Below are 23,257 nucleotides of genomic sequence, written 5' to 3' on the forward strand. Positions count from 1 at the left end.
CATGTTGGCCAGGCTGGTCTTGAACTCCTGGCCTCAAGTGATCTGCCTGCCTTGGCCTCCCAAAGTGCTGGGATTACAGGCATGAGCCACTGTGCCTGGCTGGTTGTTGGTTTGTTTTTTTTTTTTTTCTTTTTTTCTTTTTGGAGACAGAGTGTCGCTCTGTCACCCAGGCCGGAGTGCAGTGGCATGATCTCAGCTCACTGCAACCTCTGCCTCCCAGGTTCAAGCAGTTCTCCTGCTTCAGCCCCCTGGGTAGCTGGGATTACAGGCATGTGCCACCACGCATGGCTAATTTCTGTATTTTTAGTACAGACGGGGTTTCACCATGTTGTTCAGGCTGGTCTCGAACTCCTGACCTCGTGATCCGCCCACCTTGGCCTCCCAAAGTGCTGGGATTACAGGTGTGAGTCACCGCGCCCAGCTAATTTCTGTATTTTTAGTAGAGACGGGGTTTCACTGTGTTAGCCAGGATGGTCTCGATCTCCTGACCTCGTGATCTGCCCACCTCGGCCTCCCAAAGTGTTGGGATTACAGGCGTGAGCCACCACGCCCGGCCTGGTTGTTGGGTTTTTAAGTAGTCTTTGCTATTTACACAGCACCTAAAAGAACAGTTTGTGAAAATTAGGTGTTGTTTGAACTCCAGTGAGTTATGAATAGAAGACTGCAGAGTTAATAATAAGGCTGGGCTTGGTGGCTCACGCCTGTAGTCCCAGCACTTTGGGAGGCCAAGGCGGGCAAATCATCTGAGGTTAGGAGTTTTGAGACTAGCCTGGCCAACATGGTGAAACCCCATCTCTACTAAAAATACAAAGATTAGCTGGGCATACTGGCGGGTGCCTGTAATCCCAGCTACTTGGGAGACTGAGGCAGGAGGATTGCTTGAACCCGGGAGGTGGAGGTTGCAGTGAGCTGAGACCAAGCCATTGTACTCCAGCCTGGGCAACAGAGCAAAACTCCATCTCAAATAATAATATTAATAGTAATAGTAAAAATATTAAGTCCTTATTGAACTCCAGTTCAGTAAGGATTTCAGGTACACAGTATTTAATACAACCACAATGTAAGAAAAGTGCTACTATACCAAATTTATGTGCAGGAATATTAAGACCCATAAAAGTAAAGTGATTTGCTAGAGAACTTGGTAATTAAACCCAGGTTGTTCTAACCCCTGAGACCTTGGGCTATTCCTCTTCCCTTTACCCCAGTCTCACTGGGGCACTCTCATTTTCTTCGTTTTTATCCTGTAATGAAGGAATTTGGTGGAAAATGTCTACACTCAGTTTTAAGGAACTGTGAGCATAACTTTGCAGCATAGTTGTCAGTCTTGGATGAAGAAAGGTCTTGTTGAGGTAGGGTAGTGGCACAGGAGCAAAACTATACAGTCTCAGATTCTGCCCCTGCCATTGCTGTGAAATGGGATCTGTATGCAAATGTTTAGCACATTGCCTGGGAATGGTAAGCTTTGGACAAATACAAGTGTTGGAAGTACAACATCGCAAAAGCACCTGGTCCGTCAGGTGGTGGCAGGGGAAGGGGAGTTTGTGGGAGAATCAGTTTGTGAAATGGGGAATTGGGCAGTGTAGGGAAGGTGTGGTGAACCCTTGCAGGAGAAACAAGAGGAAATTCAATAAAGGTTGGGAGGAGATACTTCTGAGCAGAAGACAGAGTGGGAGAAGGGAGTTTAATTCTTGGCAAGGCGTGAGAGACGCCAGCCCGCCCAGGGAAGAAGAGCAGGACAAGAGCTGAGGAAAAGGGGATGGAGCTCTGATGCAGAACCTGCAATGTGTGCGTGGTAAAACATGACCCTCCACTTGGGAGCTTCGTATTCCAATTCCCTTTTGTTGTTGTTGTTGTTGTTGTTTGAGATGGAGTCTCGCTCTGTCGCCCAAGCTGGAGTGCAGTCAGGCGATCTTGGCTCACTGCAGCCTCTGCCTCCCAGACTCAATTTATCCTCCTATCCCAGCCTCCTGAGTAGCTGGGATTACCGGTGTATGCCACCACGCCTGACTAAGTTTTGTAGTTTTAGTAGAGAAGGGTTTTCACCATGTTTCCCAGGCTGGTCTCGAACTCCTGGCCTCAAGTGATCTGCCCGCCTCCGTTGGAATTACAGGCGTGAGCCACTGTGCCTGGCCGTTTTTAGTTTAGGTAACCTCTGAATCCTGTCCAACTCTAAATTTCTGCCATTTTAAGGAGGGACAGTGGTTCCTACGCATCCCTGAGTCCTGTGTAGCTAGGTATTTTATGTCGTGTGATGTCCTATAAAGAGCATTATACATAAAGACTCACCCAACAGGAGGGACATCTAGAAACAAGCAACTCACATTGTGCTGTGAGAATAAATGACTTACCCAAGTGAATGAACTTAGCCCTGAAAAGACAAACGTGACTTGCAGCCCACGTCATGGAGACTTTGTGTGGGTTTTTAGTCCTGTGTTGTTTAGATGATGTTCTTTTTAAGTAACAGCATGTGCCTAGTGGCTCCCCTGAGATCCTTGAGAAAATTAAATAATCATCTTGTGACACGGTCCTCATACTCACGTTTCTAGAATGCAGGAGAACTCGGATGCTCTGAAATGGGCATTAAAACAATTTGTTAAGAGAGCTTTAGAAACACCAATGAAGGGGAAATATCCTACATTTACTCTGGTTGTTAAAATTTTAAAAAGGAATGGGGAGAGAGAGAGAAAGTGACAACTCTAGGAGAAAACCACAATCATAAGTTTTAATTCAGTAATTTCAAAAATAGCCATTGGAAGGTGTCTATTTTCAATTGAGACTACTCCCTTAAGGGGGTGTTCAGAAGAATGTCTGCAAAAGAGATCTTTTTTTAAGTTCAGTCACTTTTAAGGGTTAGTCCTTGTCCTCCTTGTCCTGGATTTGCTCAGATTCTCGCGTTCTTTTTTCTGTCTCTGGAATTCCATAGACAGTAATTAAGGAACTGGAGGCCAGCAGGAGGTCAGGGAGCCTTCCTCAGTGAAAACAGGGATTGTTGGCCATGCACAACACTCCCTTTTTTCCTTGTGGTGAATAGGAGATTTGCTTAGAGCTGATGACTTATGCCTTTCTTGCGAGTTATGCAGTTAGCAAGCGACTGGGGAATCAGTCAGCAAGCAGAAAGAAGCTAATTGAATCCAGTGTCTTCCCCTTTCTCCTTCGGATACTGAGCTGTGACGGTGGAGCCTGCCTGATCATGTAACTCCAGAGAGACATGTTCCAGGAGTGCCTAATCTTAATTTTGAGATTGCGGAGTTTGATGCCACAAGAGTGAAGACGCTCTCCGAGTGGGGAGGGGGGTGGGAGGTACCGGACGTCTTCAGAATTGCCCCTTAGGCTTGCTAAATGCCGAAGCCGGTAAGTCACTGAATGCGTTCAATGGGAAAGAAAGAATGTGTTTTCTGTTGCTTCAAGTAAAAGTTTTTGCTGCTCCTGCCTATGATCTCTCTCTTTTCTTCTTAAATTCCTCTAGATTTGTCCTTCTTCGCCTGTTTACTTCCCTACCTGGTAACCCTGAGCATTTTTGCCTGGCATTTTCACCAGTGAAAATGCGTAACTTTTAGAGAATAGTGAATATTGTTTTGAGAATTTGAGACAATGAGCATATATGGCTCAGCTGTGAATTGTGGAGGCTTTTCCTGGGGAGGACTTGAATTCAGACAGTGTTGCACATTGCTTTTCATAAGCTTATATCTGATTGGCTTCCTTCTCTTAAGTTTAAGATTAATGCTGTGACACAGCCGACCTAGAAAGCTGAAGTATGTATGTCTAATCATGCGCTAGGTTAGAGAGACCAGTGTGTGAATTTCACAGGCAAGTAGATTTCCAGTTTCAAATTGCTTTTCAGAAATGTTTAAATACCTCTCGGTGTTACGTGGCTCTGGGGGAGATGAGTGGGCTTAGTCTGGGTGTTAATTTTGACAGCGTGTCGTGTGTTTCGAGCTAGGGAAACAAGCTGAGTGAAAATGCTTCTGCAGAGGGCACAGTTGTAATCCTGTGATCAGCGTGGTGATCTCAAGCGGTCCTCCAAAGGGTCTAGTTGCTCCTTGCAAATTTGTTTTAACCTTTATTACAGCATATTGCCATTGTGCTTGCACAACTGTGCCATATGGCTTTTGGAAAGGATTTGTTCTGCACACTGCAGTCCCAAGAACTGTTTGTTACAGGGTCCGGTGAAGTATCTGTTACCGACCAGCAGTGACAGGTTTACTTGGAGCAGGGAGAGGATGCATTTAGTGAGCTCCGGCACACAAATGTTTGTACTTACAGATGCTATTCATTTTGTTCCTTTTTTCTGATCATCCAGCGTGTAGCTGTGTTATAAAAAGTTCTCCACGCTGGCTCCATGTCTTTCCTATTAGAACATTGCAGATGTGTCAAGGATGCACTTGTTCCAAAAGAAGCTGGGAAGGAAGGAGGCTCCACCCTCCTCCGGGTGCCAGACGGGCCCCATAGGTTCCTCATTCAGTGGCCTGGCCGGCAAATGGTGTGCTATCTCTTTAAAGCAGCTATAGTTTTGTGTCTTGGCTTGGTCAATTTGTTATGGTTTAAAACTGTGGAGCCAGCTGTCTGCAATCTGATGTAATGTTGCTATGGAAACCAGAAATGAAACACTTAAGCATTCACCACAGAATTACTACATATAGCATTAGCCAAAGTAATTAAAAGTTGAGCCATATGGGCTTTCTGCTGGAAAAAAATCTGCAGAGGAGAGGCTGGAAATCAAATGTTTCTGTTTACAATATTGGAAATCCACTTTTCCACAATTTTTGGTGGGATAAGTTGCCTTTTTCTCTTGAAGGTTTTCTGGTGAGGAGCTGTCATACAGATGATTGAGTTCACCTTCTCACTGAGAAGATGATCTGTTTAACTCTGACCCAGGGTGGGACAAGGGAGGGGAGGCCACACTATCTCATGTTTGAATGTGTGTGAATATACACTTTTATTTTTTAACTTTAGTTTAAAACCTGTTCTATAACAGTGCTGAACCTATTTCTTAGAATCAATCATTTATTTTATATACAATGCAGATTTCCTCTATCTTCTACGAAGCTTTTCACATAGGAAGATTTCTTTTAAAATATACATAGTATTTGAATTTAAAAATTATATATTTTTTATGTTTATAAATATAAAAATTCTCAAGCCCCCATCCCTGGTGGTGTATTTCCTGAATAAAAAGACATGCTGGCCAGCCATGGTGGTTCATGCCTGTAATCCCAGCACTTTGAGAGGCTGAGGCGGGCAGATTACCTGAGAGTCAGGAGATCAAGACCAGCCTGGCCAACATGGCGAAATGCCATCTCTACAAAAATACAAAAATTAGCTGGGTATGGTGGTGTGTGCCTGTAATCCCAGCTACTCGGGAGGCTGAGGCTGGAGAATCGCTTGAACTCAGGACGCAGAGGTTGCAGTGAGCTGAGATCGCGCCACTGCACTCCAGCCTGGGAGACAGAGCGAGACTCCATCTCAAAAAAAAAAAAAAAAGAAAGACATGCTGTGTTATTTTCAGCATTTGGGAAGTGGAATATACTTAAAAAGAGAAATATGACATGAGGAATTCAAGATTTACTCTCCAGTTTAGAAGAAATGCAAGCCTTTTACAGCGTTTTTGTGTTAAAACAGCTGGAGATAATTTTTTAAAGGCAAATATTTCACAACGCTTTTTTCCTCTGGACTCAGTAGGAAGTGAGAAGTCAACACCTCTCCATCAATATCATGGATGCAGCAATACATTCTTGGGATAGGTTGTTGAACTCAAGTAACTTCTAGGCTGACTTCTAGGTTAATTTTCTATTACACACACACACACACACACACACACACACACACACACACACACACCTTGGATGACCTGGATTTTATGTTGCATTTTTCTTCATATAAATTGTGCCGCATCTATCTTGTCTAGTGTCCAAAAAATGATCATGGAAAAGAAGGACTTGGTTGCCATGGTTTGTGATTTGTCAGTGACAAACACCTCCAAATCTTGATTTTTCTAGAAAAATAAAAATAGCATTAATTCAAAGGTACAAAGAAGTATAATTCAAAGGTATAATTCAAAGGTATGTTTCTCAAAAATAAATGGAACATGTGAAAACAATTAAATAAGTACCTGGAATATGTTACTTTTTGCCACAGTGAATCTGGGCAGAGGAAAGTAGGATTTTATGAGGAAGGCATTGCCTTTAAATCTACTGTCCTTGTTTAACTATTTTGATTTCTCCTTGGAAAGTTCACTCTAGTACATATAATGATTTGTGTCTTTGTGGACTAAAATTTTTGTATTAGTTTTTTCTATACCCCATTTCTCTTACTGCCCACTGTCCCATGCATACACACCCACATCACCACCACCAGCCAGCAAACTAGGTATGAGGTATACACATCAGTAATTTTCATCCTGTAACACAGCTTCTTGTATTTTGATTACAAACAATCTGTACCTATTTCATTTTCATTTGATTTCAACATTTGTTTGTTTATTTATTTATTTATTTATTTATTTATTTATTTATTTTTTTTTTTGAGACAGAGTCTCGCTCTGTTGCCCAGGCTGGAGTGCAGTGGCACGATCCCGGCTCCCTGCAAGCTCCGCCTCCTGGGTTCACGCCATTCTTCTGCCTCAGCCTCCTGAGTAGCTGGGACTACAGGCACCCGCCACCACGCCCAGCTAATTTTTTGTATTTTTAGTAGAGACGGGGTTTCACCGTGTTAGCCAGGATGGTCTCAATCACCTGACCTCGTGATCCTCCCACCTCGGCCTCCCAAAGTGCTGATTTCAACATTTTTAAATGTGAGGATTAGAGACATATTCTAGGTTTGTCCCATTGATAGTTATAGAGACTTTCTATAACATAATGTTGATTCTTCTTCTATTAGAATTGCTTGGCTTTTGAGCTACATCAAGAGAGCAGAATGTTTTTAAATGTTTATATGTAATTCCATGAACTGTGGGTTTTTCAGGTGCTTGTTACCCAGAATGAGGGTTAACCAAGTTCTCATTCCTCTGGTTGACCGCTCCAACCATTTCATCACATGTCAACAATCCAACCAAGTAGAGATGAAACTCAAACCAGACAAAACCATTTTGTATTATGAACTACACTTATTATTCTAATTTTTTATATTTTTAGTTTTAAGCCTAATTGTCAGCATCCAGTGTAGCCTGTCCCCACCGTTACCTGGGAGTCCAGTTCCCATTCTTTATTACTAGGTAACCAGTACTTAGCTTTAATTCTGACACTTGCAGGCAACATTTTATCTAGTAATTTTAGAGAAATTGGACATAGATATTAATACACTTTACAGAAGAGAAGTCTGAGAAACACTTCTGTCCTGATGACTTGCTGATGTTAGGTTTATAGTTAACCATAAGTGGGTAAATGGTTTGCTGATAGTCATACAGGGAGAAAGTACCATGGCTCCATGCCTTGAGTTCCAGGGTGAGGACAGAGGCCAGGATATCAGTTGTTTATATCCCTTACTATCCTTGTACTAATGTTCGTGCCATAGTGCAAAGAGGACTCACAACGTGCACCATTTTTATGCCTAAATAATGCATAGAAACTCTACTTCTTCTTCTCTTGAGGTATTCTCTGCAACTCTTGCTTATCTGTTTTATTGTGTGTAACACTGGGATTAGTGAGAGCTTTTCTTTGGGAGAAAAGTCTCTACATTAGATTTGTGTTCAGAGATGAGGCTTGTTTTTGTTTTGTGTGTTCATTTGAGGCATTTATCTTCCTACTATTCCATGAACTGGGTTGGAGGAAATGGAGAGAAGGTTGTTGTCAGGGCGTGCGACATGAGCTGGAATTGCTCACCCACTGCACAGGGTGTGCCGAGGCGGCTGCTCCCAGGCATGCCCACGCACCCGTGTTGCACGCTCGTTTAGCTAGAGATCTCTTTTGCTGTTTCACATTTTGAACAGATACAACAGAGGAAGCTGCATATTGGATGTTGGAGCTGACTTAGAAATGAAACCCTCATTTTGTTCACAAGGAAAGGATTGTTTTTAGCCTGGGTCACTGCTGCAGAGAGAGATTTTTTTCCCTCTCTCTGTAATGTTTGATACTTGAGGGAAAACAGCTGGGCCTGAGCATGCTGACTCCCTGCAAAGTGCAATGGGCTGCTGGGGAATATGGACTGTACTGTATGGCTGAAAGGTCAGCTTTTTCCCTTGTCTCTCTTGGAGGAATGCAGGGTCTGTCCTCACATTCGCCTTGTGAGCCCTTAGAAGGAGCCGGGAGAGGCGGAAGGGCTGGCTGCAATGTGGCAGACAGTCTTAGCCAATGGGATGGAAGAGGCTGTTTGCATCTCTTTCCCTTTCCTGCCCTGCTGTTTTTGATTTTTGGGGGAGGGCTGGAAAAAGCCAACAGAATTTTGGTTTGGAGAAGTAGTTGATGACCACGTTAAACAGCAAGCCCTGATGGGCCAGACAGATGAGAGCCTGGCCCAAACCACAGCAGTGAAACTGGAATTACAGGGCCAGCATCGGAGGGAGAGTCCTGCTGGAGTCCTCCTAAAAGAGGACAAGGAAGTAGTTGAGACAGATGCCCCCACAGGCCACTTGCCCCCACTTGCCCTTGAGGGCAAGGATGTGTGTTTCCGTGCCTAGGACCTAATTCTACGCCGATTTAGATCTTAAGATGGTATGTGGCACTTTGTAAACCTCTTGGGCAAATTTGTTGGTTCCCAAGTTCAGCAACAGAGCTGCCGAGGTTCAGACTGGCAGCAAGGCCGGCTACATCCAGCCACACGGGCAAAGCTTGGAGCAATTACCTGATTAACTTTTCCTTTGTTTCTTTGCCAGTCAAGAGAACAATCGGATGATGAGACTGAGGAGTCGGTGAAGTTTAAGAGGTTACACAAGCTGGTAAACTCCACTCGCAGAGTCAGAAAGAAACTAATTAGGGTGGAAGAAATGAAAAAACCCAGCACTGAAGGTAAAAAAAAAAAAAAAAAAAAAGGCAGACTCCACCCTGGTTATTCCAAAAGAAATCATTTGGGGTCAGTTTCTCAGCAGAAAAGGGATACAATTTCAAGTGGAAAATGCATTGAGCTCTGGCTGAATCTGGCAGGACTATGCCTGCCAGCAGAGTGATGCTCAGATGCGATGATGTGATGGAATGAAGGGTCCTGGTGTCAGGCGTTTGGGGTGCTTAGTCATTTAAATTTAAAAGATGGGAAATGGAAATTTTCTCGAGGTGTAGTATAGCTTTATGTATGAGCTTATACCATTTTATATAAACTTGCTAACTTTTTCACATGAGCCTCCAATCCCAAAAAGGACTATGGTTCTTGCTCGGTGAATTTAGTTCAAATTTGATATACATACATTTTGAAGAAATGCCTAACAATCAAGGCACCTAATATCCCTTTAAATTTCTCAGGGTTGATTTGTTCTTCCTGTAGAGAGTCTCAAGTCTCAATTCAAATGGGGGCTTTAAGGACCTAGGATTCTAAGAGAATCTTTTAAGAGCTGTATTGCTGGGGTTAGCCAGGTGAAAGAAACAGTAATGTCAAAAGACATCAGCTTGGATTTATTGAAATGGATAGTTAGCCTTTGACATATAATTATGACAGTTCAAATCTCAACCTTATTCATCTCTCTTGTTAGTAATGTGCCTCTTTGCAGCATCTTATAAATTCTCCCCAAAAAGGTAAAATGAAAGAATAAGATAAGATTTTTTCTGTTTGAAAAATGAAAATAATTGAATTGGATAAAAATACTGGAAAGACTATGCTTTTTAAAAAACACCTTACTTGTTAAAATGTCATATCTACATTGTGAGGAATTTCAAAATTTTAACATGTAGGTTTTAAAATTATTTTTGTAGAGGCATTTTTGTTATATAGAAATAAAATCAAGCCATGTAAAGAAATGAATTTCCCCTTATTTGCAAAGATAAGGGTTTTTCGTTTTTATTGCTGCTTTTAATTTGTGTTTGGTATTATTCGTGGGTTTAAATCCCTTAGAATAATACTGAAGCTAAGTGGGTAACTGTGAGAGAATGGAGATTCGAATGGAAAAGAAAAACATGGGGAGAGAAATCAGCTTTATGGCCAATTTCTTGGGTTGTTTTCAGTTCTGGGGTTTCATTAGGGTATCTTTTTGCGTGGTAATTCTGTTTACATTTGGATGCAATGCTGATTTTACATTTGGGTGTTTTAATACCTGCCCGCCAGTCGTGAATTCCACAGTATTGAATGTACCCTGTGGCGGCCCTTACCGAAATCACAGACGGGGTCAGTTGGTACTGTTGGGGGAACCATATGGGATTGCCAACATTCAACTTTAAGGGCACATTTGGTAACAAATCTCATGACCACTCGGCCAAAATCAAGCCTCAGATATAACAAATAGATGGGTGGGGTTCATCCATAACTGAGATAACATGGGCAAAGTACCTAGTCCTGGGCCTGTTCCCCAGTGGGCCCTTCACACATGATAGTGGTGTGGTAAAGCAGCCTTTCCACTAGAATAACATGACTAAAAATACAGACATTGTAATTTGCATATTTATTTCAGAATAAATCAATCCAACTATCTTTGAGAGGTATCAATTGAAAAGGAAAAATATAGCAAAAGGGATAACTCTAACGTAAAAAGTAATAACCATATGGAATTCTGGCTCTGAACTTTAATTTATCTGGGCACAAATCAGGCTTCACAGATGGAAGATGGATTCAGTGAGCTCAAATCCTAAGGTACACTCTGGCATCTGATGAGTCAGGGTGCTGAGTTGCCATTGGCCAAGCTCACCCATCTTCTCAGGAGAGGCCCCAGGTGTGTGTGTAGCTCAAGGCGCCTGCTTTGGGCTGCCCCCCAATTCCCTGCTAAACTGGAACTTCCTCCAACCCCTGCACAATAGAGAACTCTCTGAGGGTCCTCACTGGCAGTGGTACTTGGGAGAGGCTATCTTGGCCCCTGTCCATCTTGCAGAGCAGGAAGGATTCATACGCCAGTAGGCGCCCCCTCCCCCCTCCCCCGCCCTTGGACTTACAAAGGGGTTGATCCTTTGACTTCCTGCATGCCTGTGCTAATACCAAGTTGTCTGCATGATAATCATCATGTATTGAGGGCACACCGTGTGCCAGGCACTTTCCTTAACACTTTAGATTTTATGTTCTCTTTAATGTCATCCTCAGAATAGCTACCAGAAGTAAGCACTTACACCATCCTCATTTCGAAAATGAGGAACCTGAGACTCAAAGAGGCTAAGTAATTGACTCCTGGCCACTCAGCCAGCCAGCAGAAGGCCCAGCACGATGTCCAGGCAGCCTGCTCCCTGACAGCAGCCTGTTCTCACTCCGCTGCCACCTGTCTCCCCCACCAGCTCTGGAGTCCTCGGAAAGCCAGGAGAGAGATCAGTTCTTCATTCATTCTCACCCTTGCACCCTGGGTTTCAAGTCCTTATCCTGTCAGGGACAACCCTGGCCAATCTTTAATCTAGGCTACATTGGTGCCCTTTATCTGCCCATTTCTGTGTCTTTGCCACAGAATGGACACCTTTCCTTCCCTCATTGCTCCCACTCAGTTCTCTCCAGTAATGAATCGCCAGTTTTGTAGAAAGCCTTTCAGTTCATACAGCACTTTCACGTAACTCTTTTATGAGGATAATGTTTACTGTTATCATCACAACAGCCTTGCCAGGGGTATTATGGAAAGATAGGTAGGCATTATTACAGATGAGGAAACAGAGGCTCAGAGCCAGGAAGTAATTGCCCAAGGTCATGGAGCTGTGAGTGGCAGAGCCGGGCTGGCTGCAGAGCATACCCCTGAGTTCCTGGCATTAAGTCAGCCCACAGCCTACCTCTCTCCTCCTGCCAAAATCACCTTGCCTTTGGTAAGCCGGTCTCAGCTGAATAAGATAGATGGAGGCCTTCACGTGAAGCAAATCACAGCAAATGTGATGGAGTGAGCTCATCTTGATGGTCACTCTTCCGGTAGGAGAGTTGTACGCTCAAGTCAGAGAAGGATGGGAGAAGCGATGCTCCAAGTTCAAGCCATCCAGGTCAAGGTTGGGATTCCAAGCCACTGGTCAGGCTCAGACGGAAAAGCCCGCACTACAGGAGGCCTGCCCTCAGCACCGGCAGATGCAGCCTCCTGGGAAGCGTTTGCTACATTTCCCTCACAACCCCTTACCAGATGCTGACTTTCCTGAACCCGAGAATAGAGCTACATTCGTCATGGACATGCGTGCACCAGCTGGTTCCAGACTCAGATGTGACACCAAAGTATTGGAATCTCTGACGACAGTCCTAAGCACAGAGCCCAGAAAATGTCCAAAGCAACTGCTGAGTGACAGATCCTTAGGATACGCAGGGTGGACTCACCTGACTTCCCTGAAACTCCTTAGGACTGTGGATGGAGAAGGGCCTTTGTACATCTGCGTGGACACCTGGGCGGATGGTGAAGCCACAACCACGCTCGACTTCTTTAATAGAGAAGTCCATGGTTGGGCTGCCCCTGCCACAGGTTGTGCCTCTAGTCTTAGCCCAGTCGCTTCTTCTTGGAAGTGGAGGGTAGACTATAACTAGAAGAGGTTGCCATTTTTATTTCCAACAGCATAAGAACCCTTGGTCTCCACACCTTGTCAGTCAGGTGTCCTGAGGAAGGAGCGGGAAACTTCCAGGATATTGGTACCCTGCCTCTGGGCTGGTGAATTTCTGTGAGAACCCCGAATCCTGCCTTTAAAGTCCCCCTGAAAGATCCCTGAACAATTCTTCAGGGGACTGTGGGCTAGGCAGAGTTTTACATCTTCGTTCCCACTTCCCACCTTCCCCACCACCGTCTGCTGGACATGAATGTAAAGTTGACCTTGGGTTGTATTTAATAGCAGCTGTTCTTTGTTGTTGTTGTTGTTGTTAGATTTGTACCTATAAATCCCATCAATTGGGAAAGTAAGCCATTTTTAGAATTTTAAAGGATGGCTGGCTGCCGTTCTTTTCCCCTCTGAGTTTTGCTCTGAACTGAGCATAGCTCCCCTTTTTCTCTGACATTTAACCACACACTGGCGCCCTCGTCCCAGCTGGTATATTTAGTGCCATCCTTCTGTTCCAAGGAAGTTTTCCTTTTTTCCTTTTCACAATTCAGCGGGTGGAAAGCTGCAGAGCTCAAAGTTTCCCTATAATTAAAGGGACACAGCCAGTTGGGATCGCTACACCCACAGTTTGACCTACTTCTTTTCTCACATCTGTTCACATAACACATGCGGAAAAGAACTTGGTTTTCCTGCCAACAAGTCCAAACCTTTCCACTGGGCTCTGGAGGGCTTGGCTTGCCACCTGGCTCCAGTGAGGGCTTCAAGAGCTGGAATCCCTGAGACCAGTGGGACCCTGGAGCTGCCTGCGTGTCAGGGCCCTTAAACGCCCTTGCTGCTCCTAGTGAGGCCGAGTTGATGGGAGTATCTGGCCGGGATCACTGAGTTTCCTAACTTTTTGCATTTGGCCTGTCAGCTGGAGATGATGTGTCAGTCACATTTGCAAGATACAACGCTTTATAGTGTTTCTCCCCACCAAAACTTCCTTGGAGATTTAGTCACTCAAATGGCATATGTACCAATAAAACAATCACTGTCAGCCACATGACATTTATCACACTCCAACTATAAAAAGCGACCAGAGCCAACATAAAGGAGTGCCTTTCAGAAGGGGGAAAGATCCTGATTCCTAGTTTCAGAGGGTTGCATTTACAAACTGCAGAGGGCATTATCTCGAAATGCTAAGGCATATTGTGATTATGGCTAGCTTAGATTTTGCAAACGGCATTTTAAATACGCCTGTGAAGGTGTTAGGTCTACAAAGATATTTAAAGAAGAAGAAAACACATCTGAATCCTTTTAACATTAAGCTCGTGTGAAACCATGTATTTGCACAGTGTATTTTCATTTTTCTGTACATATGTAAGTGGGAGCTGGGTTTATAAAGAGGGTCATGATACGGAGAAAGGTGGTGAATGTAAAGAAAGATGTATGCAAGAATGCAAAGGTGTGTTCACAAGAGACTCTGTTGGTTTCCCTCCAGGTGGGGAGGAGCACGTGTTTGAGAATTCGCCGGTCCTGGATGAACGGTCCGCCCTCTACTCTGGCGTGCACAAGAAGCCCCTTTTCTTTGATGGCTCTCCTGAGAAACCTCCCGAAGATGACTCAGACTCTCTCACCATGTCTCCATCCTCCAGCAGCCTGGACACCTGGGGGGCTGGCCGGAAGTTGGTCAAAACCTTCAGCAAAGGAGAGAGTCGGGGCCTGATTAAGCCCCCCAAGAAGATGGGGACATTCTTCTCCTACCCAGAAGAAGAAAAGGCCCAGAAAGTGTCCCGCTCCCTCACCGAGGGGGAGATGAAGAAGGGTCTCGGGTCCCTAAGCCACGGGGTAAGTACGGATGGTGTTTGCTTCTATGACAACCACCGTCGCAGGCACCACCTTCTGGTGTCCCTGGAGGAGTTTCAGAGTGTCCGGAAGCAAATCCGCTTGAAGAAAACGGATACTAATTATTCCTGTTCCAGAGCTTTTCTCTGCCAGCGTCCCTCCAGAAAAGGCGTCACCAGCACCACCTGTGACCTGCAGCTGCTCCGGCAGAAAGGCAAAGGGGGCGGGAGCTGCGGCTTCCCCGGCAGGAGGGTGCGCGGGCGCACCTCGGTCAGCGAGTTCAATATCACCTACGTGGTGGAGCGGAGCCTGTACAGCCACCTGAACCTGACCCAGCTAGTGCGGCCTGCCTCAGACAGGACCCTGAGCAAGGCTGAGAGACAGGACCTGAGGCGGTGCCTGCTGGAGGAGGATGAGGAGGCAAAGAGGAAGTGGGCCGCCACGGTCGACCGCTGTACTAAAAGGGTTCTCTTGAGAATCCACCAGAAGTCTGTGAGTCACAAAGATGGTCCTGAGGACGGCCTTGTCATTTCTGTGATGTGCAGTCAAGCATTATGGCCTTTCTTCTGCGGGGACCGGCTTCCTCCCCTCTCTCCTGCTCATGACGTCAGGGCACATCCCACCATCACCTTCCATTTCAAATCCTGCTTTCACTTCCAGGCAGCTTTCACCTTCTCTTCCATTTCTCCTCTTGTCAGATGAAGCTGTTTGAGTGCCCATTAAAATAAGCATTGAAGCTAATCCAGAGAGGGGCTTCCAGGGTACAGGGGTGGGGTTTGGCCGCCTCCAGGAGTGGCTGTCTTGATTCTCGGCCATTATGTCACTTGACCTCAAAGAAGCTGATTCAAAACAGAAGGGCATTTCACCCTTGAAAGAGATGCTTGCTCTTGGTTTTAAAATTAAAACAATAGGATCAGGCTCATGGAAAAACTGCCGTCATCACAGTCACCAATTTGGTGATTTGAAAACATTTTAAAGCACATTTATTTTATTAGTAGAGGCAAGCAGAAAGTTCGTAAATCTAACAACAAAAATGGGAGCTTTTTTGTTTCACTTAAGTCTATTCCATGTTCTTATCTTTATAAACAAATCAACATTTGGAAATGCCTTCCCCTAGCCTATAGATTCTTCTGTACTCAGCAAGGAATAAATTACTCACCTTCAAAGAGTAGGATGTTTTTCACTTTTAACGCTGGATGATCAGAGACCTAGTAAGATTTATTTTCAAGGCATGACTTACTTTGAACTTCAGAATATAGATATTTTTCCTTCTGAAATTCCCACCTAACTTTTAGTTTGCACAGTGGCGCATATAAAATGGTGCAAAATGAGGAAGTAGATTTCTTGGCCCTCCGTCACCTGGCACCTTGCTTGATCTGCTCAGGACAGTTGGCTGTGGGCCCTTTTAAAGACCTGAAAGAATAGAGCGTCCTTCAATAGTGGTTTTCCCAGGGGGCCTTCCCGTTCATGAACAGGATGTTCTTCCCCAGACGATCAGTGTAATTTCAATTCATTCAGTCGGGTTCTGCTTTTGTGAAAGTGAAGACGGATTGGTCAATGCCATTCTTAAAACGACCTTCTCTGTTGTAAAAGAATCCTTAGGTCCTTCCTAGCCCCTGGGTTTTCCACATATTTCCACATGTTGACTTTCCTTATTTCCTGTCCTTTCATATTCATGTAATTCTTGCAGCACTTTTAATACTACTAGTATGTAGCAGGAACTTTTCTTCTGGCTCTTTCTGTATCATGGCAACAGTTTTTCAACGGTTGAGTTTTTGTTTTAAAATAACAGTTCTCTTTCTCACTCATTCAGCCTCTGGTTTGCTCTGACTCACAGATATTTTGAAAAATAACCAGTCTTAGTTTTATGTATTTATTTTTTACTTTCAGAAGTGTTTTACCCAATTCATCTGCTCTTGTACGTTTTGACATGACCTTGATAGAACAGACGCACTTCTTCCGTTAATTGATGACTCACCTCTGTGAGTTTACATCATGTAATACTGAGAAATTTCCCAATCTGAGCACCTTGAATTGTTGATGTGCCTCTCATGTTATTTACTGTCAGATTAATACTATAACTCCATGAGGGCCTTGTCTCTAGAAGTTATATTTCTGGGATTTGTGCTAGTTAGTGTTGTAGGCCAGTGATTAATTCTTCATTGACATTGAGTATGGACATTTGGGCAAGCTCATCTCCAGGCACCGCCCCCACCTAACGTGCTCCTGTGTAATCCCTATCCCAAGTATCAGTCTGAGGCTGAGTATTTTTAAAATACTGTGAGCTTGAGACACTAATGGACAGTTTGAACACTTGCAAAAATATGTGTTCAGTAGGAAGTTATATATTTGCATATTCCTTTTCTTGTAGTACAGTTGTACAATCAAACAAATTTAACTTTCTAATTATCCAGAGAATGTAAATAAGTGTTCTATCTTACAATAGAAAGAACTTTTTAAAAAAGGGATTAATCTTATTTCTTTGCTAGATTTATTTAAAAGGTTATTTTCCATTCTCCTTGTCATATTTCTTTCATTTTATCTAAAAGTTTCCTTTATTCTTCAACCTCAAGCTCTTTGTCTTTCGAAAATGCCATATTTGCTTGATGAAGCCTCAGGGAAATGATAATGCTTTGTATCCACTGGAAGTGGTCACTTGTCTCGTATTTTATTTGGTCATTCAATTTTTGTTTGAGAGAACAGACATGCATGACATTTTGCAATTTTGTCCATTTTTGAATTCAACCCCAAAACATGTGTTTCCAACTGCATGGCCATTCCATTGACTAGCCCTCCTCATCCCAAGCATCTATCTAAAGTGTTTTTATAATTTTCAGTGCAGGAGGTGTGTGAACTAAAAAAACTTCATTTAGGCTTCATTTATTTAGGTCATCAACGTCAAAGGCTGGTTCATGTATTGATTTATTTTTTATGAGTCTCTTTACAGTCCATTTTCTCTTTTGAAGGAATGCTGTTTAAAGAACTACTTGATCTTATAGAAAAAGTTAGAAATTAATTCAAGTGATCTTTATTGTTATATTCTTTGTCACTCCTCCACTGTAAAAAAGAATCAATTCCAGATATCTTAGCCTATCACTGAAAGAGGTTTTAGTTGGTAGTTAAGAAAACTGGTCCATTCTTTCAGTTTTTCATTTTAGAAATAAATGCATACAATAGGCATGTGAAAACTTAAATGAGATTCTAATTTATTGCAGTCATAATTTCCACATAAATTCTTTGTCAGTTATTTCATATGTATCAGAAATAACTTGGGCTCCGACATTGCAGTAGATGCTGTAGTTTAAAGCAGGGACGTGCAAAAGCCATACAATGATGAGGCATCTGGGCGCCATACCATGTCTGTGAAGCCCTGAGTCACGGGAAAGGAACTAGAATAAAATCACTGCTTTTGCAAGAAGGAGGAAATGTACATGGCATTATAAGCTGGAAAGAGAAGGTTAATGTTAAAAATTAGCCTTGAGAGGTGGTCATAACATTGCTTACCCAGTTAGGTGATTTGGTGAATATATTTGTGTAGAAAGGTTTTTCTCTTTCTATAGAATAGATATAGGTCCAGTTAAGCTGACGATAAGAGAAATCAGATTGCCCATTGATATTTAATACAGAATTAGGATAATGTCTATTAGAAAACAAGTCGGTAGTAGCAGCAGCAGCAGCAGCATCGGTGAATAAGAACAGCTCTGAGACCTCCTGATGTCAGTTGTCACGAAATGCTTTCCTTATCTCCTGGCCCTCTCCAGACCCCAATGGCCGTCTCTCACTTTGTGGCCCATTCCTGGTATGCTCTGATTTTATAGTTGAACTCCCAGATTAGATTGTAAGGCCCAGAACAAAGCTCCAGCCCTGCATTTGCATATTTGTAATGTTAACTAAGCCTCAACTTCAGTATAACAGCTGTCAGGATGACTACCACATTCTCAGTACAGCCTTAATGAAAAGTAGTGGAAGAAACCAGCATTCATAGAGTGTCTGCCTTGTGCCAGGCAGTGCGCTAGAAGGCTTCAAATATGATATAAGTATAACTTTAATAATGAAGAATCTAAAGCTCAGAGAGTGTAAGTACTTTACCTGAGATCACACAGCAAGTAAGTGGCAGAACCAGGATTTGCATCTAGATTTCTGTGATTTCAAAAATGTAGGCATTTTCCTTCTAGGATGTTTCTACTTTATCAATTCAGTTAATTATATATATATATATATATTTTTTTTTTAATGAATAAGCAATGCTTATAGTATATTAGGTTGGTGCAAAAGTAATCGCAGTTTTTACCACTGAAAATAATGGCAAAACTGCAATTACTTTTGCACCAACCTAATACATTGTACTTTTCTGTTCATTTCTTCCATTTAATAGCTGTTCATTAGACTTCTCTGAGAAGCTGGTAATACAAAATATTGAAGCCCGAATCTACAATTAAACTTTTATTACTGATTTTTAAAAAAGATAATTAGCTGTAACATTAATGTGTGTTGTGGGGCACAGGGCGGTCACTCAGTGGCTTTTACTAGAAAAACAACAGTGAATTTGAACCAAGTTCTGCAAATACAGAAATCACTAAGATATAAGCAGTTCCGTGAAGTTTGCAACCACCTAAAAGGATAATAAAGTTTTCATTCTTTATAACATCAGCATTGTTCCTACTGAAATTAAAAAGTGTGGTCAAACACAGTCACTGAATCAACCGTTTTCTTTCTGGGCAAATGTGGCATCTTCATTCACTGAGAGAAAATGGTCACCATGAATTAACTTGGGCAGTTTGATGGGAAAGTTACCAGCGTTTTTGGCTAGGATGGGGAAGCAGTGAGTGAGTAATTCTCTTGGCCTGATTGGACAACTGTAAACATAACCTTCTCCCCCCGTCTTCTCAGCGATTTAAAGCTAAACAAAATGAAAGTCTGTTTGAAAAGCTTGCTGTTGGTGTCAGAGCCGTGGGATTTCAAACCTGGGTTTTCAGGATGCCTGAGTACATGGATCCTCGAACACATATCCCTTCATTATCTCTACTGAATGTAGCTGATGTTAGGGGAAGTTCTGTGCTGGAGACAGGGAATCTCACAGTACTGGACTCATGGAGGGTTTTTCTTTTGTTTTTTAGGCTTTTTTAAAAAAATGGTTGGTTTTTGCATGTTAAGGGGATTCTAGACCTCTGGGGTAGGCAGAGTTCCAGTGGCCTGTGAAAGGGAAAAATGAGTGAAGTTTCCTTACGACATGACTCATGTGTTTTTTCTCATCATTTCTCATTTTCTACTTTCATCCTGTCCACGTATTTGTGATTCAGAGATGTCCTGCAAACGGGGACTGCTGGGTTGGTGCACTGCCGGCTGGCTTAAGCATAACTGGAGTTTTTCTGCCCTACCCTCTTTTCCACAGAGAACCTGCAGTTTTGGAGGATTTGACTTGACGAATCGCTCTCTGCACATTGGCAGTAATAATTCTGACCCAATGGTGAGTAGCACCAGAGGAAAGCAAAAAATATGGATTCAGGCGATGAGGTTGACAATAGTTGACGATTGAGTATCTTTGAGAATTGATACTGGGTACTGTTTTCCTTGGTAATCCTGAGTCACGTTTGGAAAAAAGCTCTATTTCACTTACCTTACAGACTCCACTGTTCCATGTGGAATGAATGATGACCACTCTCACTGCCATCTCCTTCCTAGAGTAGCACAGTTCCTTTAATGCCTTTGCTTCCGGTTTTCTTCAAGTAACAAATCCAGATAAGTCTGGCCTCTGTGGTCTGAGTCATTTTGCACACGGCCTTTTCTTCTTGCTAGTTGCAAGCATGTAACTACTACACACACATAGTGCCATGAAGTGGAGCCCTGTGATTTGGTCCCCAAGAGTATGTGCTGGCATTTTGGAACACCAGTCTTATTATGGGCCCAGTACCTGGCCCCGCATGGCCTATACTAAGCCTAGGGTTTTGTGGTCTGGGGTGTCCTGGAATGAACCCAGTCTCTGTGGGACCAAAGCAGACCAGATCCCTCAGGGGTCTGGTGTCAGGCCCAGGTGTCTGCCCTCTCAGACCTGCTTTGGGGTCATAGTCTAGGGACAGGCCACCACAGTGGCACACAAGTTTTGTTTCCTGAAATTTGCTTTCTCAGACCCCAAGGGTGAAGGTGAGTCTTTTTTTTTTTTTTTTTTTTTAAGATGGAGTCTCACTCTGTAGCCCAGACTGGAGTATAGTGGCACAATCTTGCCTCACTGCAACTTCTGCCTCCCAGGTCCCAGTTAAGCAATTCTCCTGCCTCAGCCTCCCGACTGGCTAGGATTACAGGTGCACGCCACCATGCCCAGATAATTTGTGTATTTTTAGTAGAGATGGGGTTTCTCCATGTTGGCCAGGCTGGTCTTGAACTCCTGACCTTGTGATCCGCCCATCTTGGCCTCCCAAAGTGCTGGGATTACAGGTGTGAGCCACGCGCCCGGCCTTTGGTGAGTCTTACATGTAGTTTAGCTTGTCCTTTGCATTGTGTCATAAAACTGTAAAATGAAGATTTCATGTTTCATATTTGTTATGATCAAGGGTCAGCTAAAATACCCACCTGGGATATATATGAAATGTTTTGAAAATTTCCTGGAAGAGAATTAAACTATTTTATTTGGCTATCGAATTATATTGATTCTTAAGCCAATAGTTTTCTGCTGTCAATCTTTTTTAGAAATGAGAGAAAATATGATTTTTTTTCTTTCTCAGGGAGAAGTTTGTTTTTTAAAAAAATGCAAACTAGAATGAGAGATGACCACAATCTAGCTCTTTAAGAGAGAGAAATTTACACACTGAGTGCTATAGTGATGGAAATCCAATCAGATGTTGCTCTTCTAACGACTGAGCTTTCACCATTTGTTCTAACCTCTTTCTCCAGGCAATTCTGTAGTATTATCCCTTTATTCTCCCCCATTGCTGGGATTACATGAACATTGGTTCATGTAAATCACTTTTTTTTTTTTTTTTCTCTGAGAGGGAGTCTCACTCTGTCGCCCAGGCTGGAGTGCAGTGACGCCATCTTGGCTCACTGCAAGCTCCACCTCCCGGATTCACACCATTCTCCTGCCTCAGCTTCCTGAGTAGCTGGGACTACAGACGCCCACCACCACGCCCAGCTAATTTTTTGTATTTTTAGTAGAGACGGGGTTTCACCGTGTTAGTCAGGATGGTCTCAATCTCCTGACCTCGTGATCCACCTGCCTCAGCCTCCCAAAGGTAAATCACTCTTTACTGATGAAATGCAGCCCCCTTGGATGTTAAAAATAGTGGAAAAAATGTAACCTGATAAGAATGTACTAAAAGTAAGTAAAATAAAAAGTGACTCACATCCCACTTTAAGCAAACAAAAATAGTCAATAAGCTTTAATTTTTAATCAGAGATAAATAATAGCACTGAGTTAACACAAGAAAAACGTCAAGATCCATGAGGAATGCCAATATTTCTGAGAGCTAGGATGTTAATGGTTTAAATAATAAAACCTGTTCTTCATTTTCTGCGACCAACAATACTTGCAACATTTTGTTTTACAGGGTAAAGAAGGAGACTTTGTGTACAAAGAAGTCATCAAATCACCTACTGCCTCTCGCATCTCTCTTGGGAAAAAGGTGAAATCAGTGAAAGAGACGATGAGAAAGAGAATGTCTAAAAAATACAGCAGCTCTGTCTCTGAGCAGGTATGCAGCTACCTGGTAGAATGTTCCCTTGGTTCTTCCTGACAAGAAAAGCTGAGAATGGCCCTTCTGAGATTTTAAATGGTGCTAAATACACATACTCCTTGGCATTAACCTGCTCCAAGTCCGTGCTTTATTTACGTAGAGAAACACTGAATTCAACACATGTTTATTAAGCACTTTGGGCTGTTCAGCACCGTGCTTGGTGCTGGGAATACAAAATACAGAACTTGCCTTCTGTGTACAGACAAGAGAGACAGACATGTAAAGAAATGGTTATTCTTCAGTGCACTAAGCGTTGTAAATTTGAATACAAAGGAAGGATTTTATTTTCTAAACTATGCCTTGCTACCAAATGGATGTTACCTGAATCAAACCTAAAGCTTTTTTTTTTTTTTTTTTGGGCAGTAGACTTGTCGATCATAGCATAAGTTGTTCTAGAAGCACATAGCCAGTCTAAGAAATAAACTCAAAGTTCTTCCTGGGTACCAGGCTTTGGTAATAATGTTTCAGAGAGGGGTGTTTTCCCTCATTCGCCTTATCTGTAGCCATGAAGGAAGGTATCATAGAATTGATTTTTCCCCCCTGGATCTATAATTTCATTGCTAGAGAAATGACTGTTTCTGTCTTAATTGCATGGGTGGAGGGAGTAAAGATAGTTGGAGAGCTGGGCCTCAAGGTAATTATGACCATTCAATTTTCAAGACACTCTCCTCCAGCACCTGTATAGCACTCATTTTGTAGCCTGTTGAAGTTCCTGTGTAGGAGCTGGTTGTCTGCTTGAAATATGTAGGTAATGCACTTTATCTACCAAATAAAAACAGCAGGGAAAGCAGACATTTTTGCTCAGCTGCTGCTCTCTGGTGGGCACAGTGAGCTAAAACCAAGCATCGCCCCTATGCAAATGACTGAACATCACCAGCCTGCCACCCACCTCACTTGATTCAAACAAAGCCTGCACAGCAGCTTCAGTTGATTACAGTGGTTCTCACGGGGAAGGGGTGAGAGGCTATCATTTTGCTCCCCCATGGACTCCAGGGCAATGTCTTTCGATGGTCAGACTGGGTTGAGGTGAAGTGGAGTGATATTGCTGGCATCTAGGGCAGCAGTGCCCAATCTTTTTGCACCAGGGACTGGTTTCGTGGAAGGCAATTTTTCCACGGAGCTGGTGTAGGTGGTGGTTTCAGGATGATTCACATGCATTACATT

At 43.1% G+C, this 23,257-nt stretch overlaps 1 protein-coding gene across 7 annotated transcripts in view; it reads left to right on the top strand.

Moving 5' to 3' along the window:
• Window positions 1–23,257, top strand: part of SASH1 (SAM and SH3 domain containing 1) — a 287,004-nt gene that overhangs the window by 240,530 nt on the left and 23,217 nt on the right. For 3 of the 7 annotated variants that reach the window (XM_063605014.1, XM_024929063.4, XM_034963055.3), the window contains 4 exons: window positions 8,807–8,939; window positions 14,023–14,858; window positions 19,759–19,833; window positions 21,908–22,051. In XM_063605014.1, the coding sequence (XP_063461084.1) occupies window positions 8,807–8,939; window positions 14,023–14,858; window positions 19,759–19,833; window positions 21,908–22,051 (1,188 nt within the window). Of the gene's footprint in view, window positions 1–1,243; window positions 3,352–8,806; window positions 8,940–14,022; window positions 14,859–19,758; window positions 19,834–21,907; window positions 22,052–23,257 lie in introns of those variants that run through there. The other 4 variants (XM_063605015.1, XM_003811526.7, XM_024929064.5 and 1 more) reach the window with 3 other exon arrangements.

The sequence above is a fragment of the Pan paniscus genome, chromosome 5, assembly GCF_029289425.2.
Source record: "Pan paniscus chromosome 5, NHGRI_mPanPan1-v2.0_pri, whole genome shotgun sequence".
Classification (NCBI taxonomy): Eukaryota; Metazoa; Chordata; class Mammalia; order Primates; family Hominidae; genus Pan; species Pan paniscus.